This window comes from Anser brachyrhynchus (assembly GCF_964034855.1).
Source record: "Anser brachyrhynchus genome assembly, chromosome: 10".
Classification (NCBI taxonomy): domain Eukaryota; kingdom Metazoa; phylum Chordata; class Aves; order Anseriformes; family Anatidae; genus Anser; species Anser brachyrhynchus.
In genome coordinates, this window is record NC_137705.1 from 12,422,396 (window position 1) to 12,428,395 (window position 6,000).

Here is a 6,000-nt window from a genome sequence, read left to right on the forward strand (position 1 = left end):
AAGCTCTAGGGCTTGGGGTGCTGCAGGGCCCTCAGGGAGGAGAAGCTGGGCCCCTTCTGCCCCTCTGCAGCCTGGTGCCCAGCGCTCAGCACCCACCTTGGCTCCTCTTCTGTGCCACGACAGCCGGGGGGCCCAGGAGCACGGCGAGGAGCAGGAGCCGGCCGCTCATCGTGGGAGCCTGCGGGACAGCGGGGACAGGGTGCTGCCGCCACTGCCCCCCGCCTCTGGGCACGGCGGTGCTGGGCGGGTGGGGCAGAAGCAATAAAAAGAAGTAAAATGCAATAAATGACAAACACGGAGAGCTGCAGAGCTGCCTGCTGCAGGATGCGGGCAGGATGAGCAGGCAGCGGATGGGAAAGCTGATCCGTGGGGAAAACCACGTTAGGGAGCAGCCCCGCGTGGGAGCGCACAGCCACGTGCACGCCCAGCGCCTGGCCCCGCTCCAGCCCTCCCCGTGCCACCCATCTGGGCCCGGCCGTGGCCCCGCTCGCTGCCCGGTGCCCAGGACCAGCAGGATGGTGCCCAGACCAGGCGGGAGGCTGCCAGGCAGGGTGCAGGGTGCGCTCGGGCTCTTGCCTCCACAGGCCCGTCCCGCTGCCTCCTGCCGCGCGCCTTCCCAGCCTCGCCGTGCCTCGGTGCCGCTCGCCCCGCTGCTCCTGCCCGCCGGCACCCCGCACCCTGCCTGCGGCGGGGTGGCACAAGCGGGGTGCTCGACCCCGGGAACGGCAGTGCTGGGACGTGGGGTGCCCACGAGCACCCACACCCCGCTGCTTCCTGCGCTCCCAGCTGGGCATGGAGACGTTAGGGGTGCTGGGGTGCACAGCACCGACCCCGCACCGGGGCACTGCACCCAGCCTGGCCCCGTGGGCCACCACCACGACCCGTCCGAGCGCAGGAGGCACGAGGAAGGCGAGGACCCTCGGATGCCCAAGCCCCCCGCGCACCTCTCCGCGGGGCCAGCGTGGGAACCCCGGCAGCGGGGGGCAGAGCCCGTCCTCCGCGGCCCCCCCGGCACCCCCCCGGTGTCCCCCCCGCCCTCAGCACCCAGCCTGCGGGCTGCGAGCCCCCACCTCCTCCCGGGGGCGCCGTGCCGAGCCGCTCCGTGCCGCTCCGTGCCGCTCCGTGCCGAGCCGAGCGCAGGCGGCCCCCGGCGCTCCCGCCCCCTTTAATCGGGGCGGCCCGGAGCTCGGTGCCGCCGCCGGGGGGGGGCAACGGAGGGGGAGCCACGGCCCCCGCCCCGTCCCGCCTACCCCCCAAAAATAGGGCTTTTCCCACCCGCTCCCTTGGGAGGGCGGGGGCGCAGGGGGAATTTGGGGAGGAAGGCGGCTTTTTTTTTTCTCGTTTTCCACCCCAAAATGCCCTGGGATCGGGGAAGGAGCAATGGGAACAGGCCCCCGCCGCCGCGCCCGACCCCCCCGCAGCCGGGCCGGGAGGGGTGAGCCCCCCCCCCCCCCCCCCCCCCCGAAGGTTTTTTTTCTGGGTTTCAGCAGCCCCAGTGCGGAGCTGGAGGGGCTCAAAGCCGTTTCCTCCCAGCATCTCCATCCCGGCTGGTCCCAGGGTGGTGGGGACAGCTGTGGGACAGCTGCTGGGGGGCACCGGCCCCGGGAAGCACCCTGGCAGAGGGCAGGGTTGTGGCAGCCTGGGCACAGCTCTCCTGGAAGGGCCTTGGCCAGGACCTTACCAGCCACAGGAGATCTGTGCCACAGCCCGTGGTCATCCCGGGGGGCTCAAACGCCTGCCCTGGAGCCAGCCGCGGGGTCCCTCCTGCCCCACATCTCCTGGTGCGAAGGGCAGAGGATGCTGGCGGCCGAGAGCTGCCCCAAGGCTGCTGGAGAGCCCCCAGCAGGGCATCTGCAGCTGGTGGGAGGGGGCAAAGCGAGAGGATGCCCAGCAAGGTGGGCAGGCTGGGGGACCTGGCTCTGGGGGACCCTGGTACCCCACAGTGCTCCAGCCTCACCTCCTGCCCACCGCAGGACCACGCATTAGGGTTTGGGCTCAGGTCCTGCCCTGATGGATGCCCTTCATGAGACCCCAGCTTCCCGTTGGTGCCTGTTCCTACCCAGGCGTACCCAGGCCGATGGGCACCCCGTGCCCCGTGCAACCTCCCCCAATGCCGCACGTACCTGTGCCCTCGCTGCCCCACTTGGGGACAGCGGCCCAGGGGCCCCCCTCTGACTGCAGGGGGGCAGCGGGCAGCTCCAGGGGCATCTTCCTGCGGGTGGCGAGGGGGTCCCCGGGGCCGCCTCGCAGCTGGGGGCCCGGGACAGGGCCACCTGCCACCCAGCGAGGATGCTCCAGGGCCGGCTGCAGGCAACTTTCCCAGGCACAGGCTGTTCCCAAGCAGGGGAGGAGCGGCGATGCCCCCTCTCCTCTTAAAGGCGCAGCAAGCAGCGCATCCCCTCCTCTTCATCAGCCATCCCCTCGTTGGGCCCCAGCCCCGGCCCCAAAACCTGGCCAAACTGCTCCAAAGACCACCGTGGCTGCAGGTTTCCCCCTGCCCGGCCCACGCCCGTGGGTCCAGCCGCAGGTCCGGCATCCCCTGGTCAAGACCGTCCCCAAACCCTCCTCCCGCCAGAGCTCACTTAATGAAGGCAGGGCGGCCTGTCCCAATTAGACAAGGGGCTTCGTTAAACAGGGAGCCGAGGGGGCTGCCAAGGGCTCCGCGGCTGGCCCCGGGCCCGGCGCTGGCGGAGCAGCGGGCACGGGCGGCTCGGGGTCGCCCTGGCACACGGGGTGATGCTCGGAGGCTGCCCCAACCCCGGCAGCGTGGCCGGCACCGGTGCAGGGTGGCCAGCAAGCCCTGCTGGCACGGGGACCAACTCACCAGCAGCATCCCCTGTGTGTTAACACAGGAGGGGGACACGCAGGGGACCCCAAAATCAGGGCGTCCCTACCTGCAACACAAGGGGCTGGCGGCGCGCCCCGCATACCAGGGCTGGGGAAGGAATCTGCCTCCGTGGAGGGGCAGCACCAGGTGCGAGTGACTCACGCTGCTCGGGCTGCCGAGGGGTGCGCGAGCCCCTTTCCCCCCCCCAGGACCCTGCTGCAGGCAGCCCCTGCACCCTGCACCCACCAGCCCCACGCAGCTTTCTGCTCCCTGCCTCCTTCCAGCCTTCGTCCCCACAGCCCCCGGCCTGGCCTGCGCCCCACAGCCCCGCTGGGATCATCCTAGAAGGCTGCTGGTCCTTTCCCAAACCACGCAGGCTCGCAGCCAGCGCTTGCTCCTGCAGCCCACGCCCGGGGTTCCCCATCTCGCAGCTGGGCTGGCCCCAAAGGGGAGCACGTGGATCCCCCTCCGCTTGCGTTGATCAAAATGTGCAAGGCTGACCCTAATTCTAACCCCGATTCCAACCCAAATTCCAATTCTAATTCTAACCCTAATTCCAACCCTAATTCCAATTCTAATTCTAACCCTAATTCCAACCCTAATTCCAATTCTAATTCTAACCCTAATTCCAACCCTATTCCTAATCCCAGCCCCTCGCCCCTGCCCGCCGGGCACCGGTCTGAGAGCAGACACACGGAAAGCACCGGAGCGGAGCCTGCCCTGCCCCGCGCATGCCAGGCAGGCAGCCTCACCGCCGCGTGGTGGGAAGCGAGAGCAGATCTCTTTTCTGCAGCCCCAGGTGAAGTTTCAGCCCCAGGATTAGTGACTCACGCGGCACAGCTGGATGGGGCCGTGCAGGCTCGGGGCGCGGAGCCAGCTGCGCCCCTCTGCCCACCCCATCCACGGCCCTGTGTTCACACGCTGCAGGATTTGGGGCTTTTGGCTCCAGGACGAGGCTGAACCGGGGCTGTGGCTGCTCGGGGCTCGGCTACCAGTGGCCGAGGCTGGGTGCACGGGGCTGGGAGAGCTGCGGCCCCCCAGCAGGGTGCTGGGGGCTTCGTGAGCAGGGGCCACGGGGGCTGCGGGGCTGGCGCCGAGCGGGGAAGCAGCGCGGGGAGGAGGAGCTGGCCGGGCCGCAGGGGAAGGCGCCCGTGGCGGGGCTGGTTGGGACACGCTCCAGGAATGTCTCCCAGCACCGGCCCCCCCAGCAAACCCCGGGCACAGCTCTTCCATGCCCGAGGGGGCATCTCGGCGCACCCCGCCTGGTGTTGCCGCTCAGGTGGCAGACGGAGAGCCCCCTCCCTGCCCGGCGGCTGCGGGATGAGGGATGCACCCGTTTGTGGGGTCATGGGCACCCCGGGGGCAGCACTGGGATGTGGGTGAAGGGCAACGGAGACGTGGCCCCGTTTAGGTCCCCGTATGCCCGTGTCAGGGCTCCCCAGGGCTGCAGCAGAGGGGACGCCTGTCCCTGCCCATAAACTGTTGTGTCTGGAGGCTGCAGCCCAGATGCTGCCGCACACCAACCTCTCACGGAGCTGCGCTGGACCACGGCCAGCCCCCGCCGCCGACGTGGACGGGGCTCACGGAGGGAGCGGTGACAGCGCGGGGATGTGACCCCCCCCGTGGCTGAGTCAGGAGGGATAAAGCAGCCCCGGTCGGGCTGACCGCAGAGGCGTGGGCTGTGCCGGCCCTCCGGGACAGCGAGGGAGGGGAAGCCAAGCAGCGATGGGAGCCTGCGATGGTCCCGCTGAGCACCAGCGGTGCTTTGCAACGGGTGCTGGGAAGGGAGGGTGACAGTGGGGACAAGAGCAGTGGGCGCTGGCAACCATCTGTGTGCGGGGCAGCTGCCGCACGGGGCAGGAGGGTCCCAGTGTCACAAGCTGTCACCAGCTGCTTCCCGCAGGGGTCTCGGGGGGGTGCCGGCAGCCGTGGGGACGCCCGGAGAGGCTGCTGGGGCTGGGGGGGGGCACAGGGAGGGTGGGAGCAGGCAGGGGCTGAAGTGTCCCAGGAGGGGACGTGCCCACGCTGCAGGGAGCGACCACCTACGCAGCCTGGCTCGTCCCAGAGGAATCCAGCTTGGGGCACAGGCTGCTCCCCTCCGCTCCCGGCCCCGCAGCCCCCACCCGCAGCAGGGAGCGGGCTCTGCAAAGTAACCCGACTTGTTCACAGGGATGGGGATGTGGGGCAGGGGGGGACCGCAGGGACTGGCTGCAGCAAAGCTCCCCCAGCACCTCTGCACGGAGCCGGTGCTGCCTCTCCCCGAGCTGACAGGGCCGTGGGGCGCACGTCCCCAGCCAGCCTGGCACACCTCGCTACGTGCAGCCCCAGAACGAAACCTCAGACTTCTCCGCAGCAGCAAATTGCCTGCCCTGGGGGCACTCCAGTACAGCTGGGACTGCCAAGCCCTTGCTGGGTGCTTGCAAGCACCCACTGGGGTGATTTTGTGCACGATAAGGGACATGGGGACCCATCCGCGGTGCTGGAGCTGGCAAAGCAGAGCACTTTTTTCTCCCAGCTGCCTGCAGAAGGAGAAGGAGAGCGGGGGGGGGGGGGCGAGCCGCCAGCCCCCGGCACACGCAGGGCATGCAGGAGCGCGGCCGCGATGCACTGAGCGTGACTCGACACGCCGGGCGGCTGGGACAGGCCGTGCCCGCCGGCACCGGGCTCCCGCGCACGCCAGCACCGCCCTGCCCCGTGCCGACGGTCCCCAGGGCACCGTCACCGGCAGCGGGACACGGGGCAGAAGGACGGCACTGCTGCGGGCCGCACGGAGCCAGGCTGGGTCTCCTGCAGCACCCCTGTGTCCTGTTACAGCAGCGCGTGGCCGTGGCTGCTCCATCCCTCCTCCTCCAAGCCCTGCAGCGGGGAGCAGCCAGTGCCCAGCTATTCCCCCCCATCAGGACCCAGAAAACAGCTCTCCCCACCCCAAAGGTGGCCGTGGGACCCCACAGACCTGGGAGGGAGGAGAAGACCCCTGCCACATGGCTGCTCGCTGGGCATGGGGATGAGCGGTGGGAAGACGGCTGTGCCCCGGGTGCTGCCAGCCGAGCAGCAAGCAGCAGCTCCTCGAGGAGGGGCTGCATGGTTTCACGTGGCTCTGAGTGTTTGTCCTTCCTTCAAACAACAGCAGAGGCCTGAGGCGCTTACTGCTGGGGACCTGCTCTGGAAACACA

The 6,000-nt window shown here is 69.7% G+C and overlaps 1 protein-coding gene across 8 annotated transcripts in view; it reads right to left on the bottom strand.

Annotated features, from left to right (window-relative positions):
• COL7A1 (collagen type VII alpha 1 chain) overlaps positions 1-4,675 on the bottom strand; it is a 31,230-nt gene extending 26,555 nt beyond the window's left edge. For 4 of the 8 annotated variants that reach the window (XM_080606123.1, XM_080606127.1, XM_080606128.1 and 1 more), the window contains exons 1-2: positions 1,071-1,220; positions 97-178 (exon numbers count right to left, since the gene is read on the bottom strand). In XM_080606123.1, coding sequence (XP_080462249.1) covers positions 97-169 — 73 coding nt within the window. In that variant the 5' untranslated portion in view covers positions 170-178; positions 1,071-1,220. Of the gene's footprint in view, positions 1-96; positions 179-1,070; positions 1,222-2,123 lie in introns of those variants that run through there. The other 4 variants (XM_080606126.1, XM_080606125.1, XM_080606124.1 and 1 more) reach the window with 2 other exon arrangements.
• Positions 4,676-6,000: the final 1,325 nt, after the last annotated feature.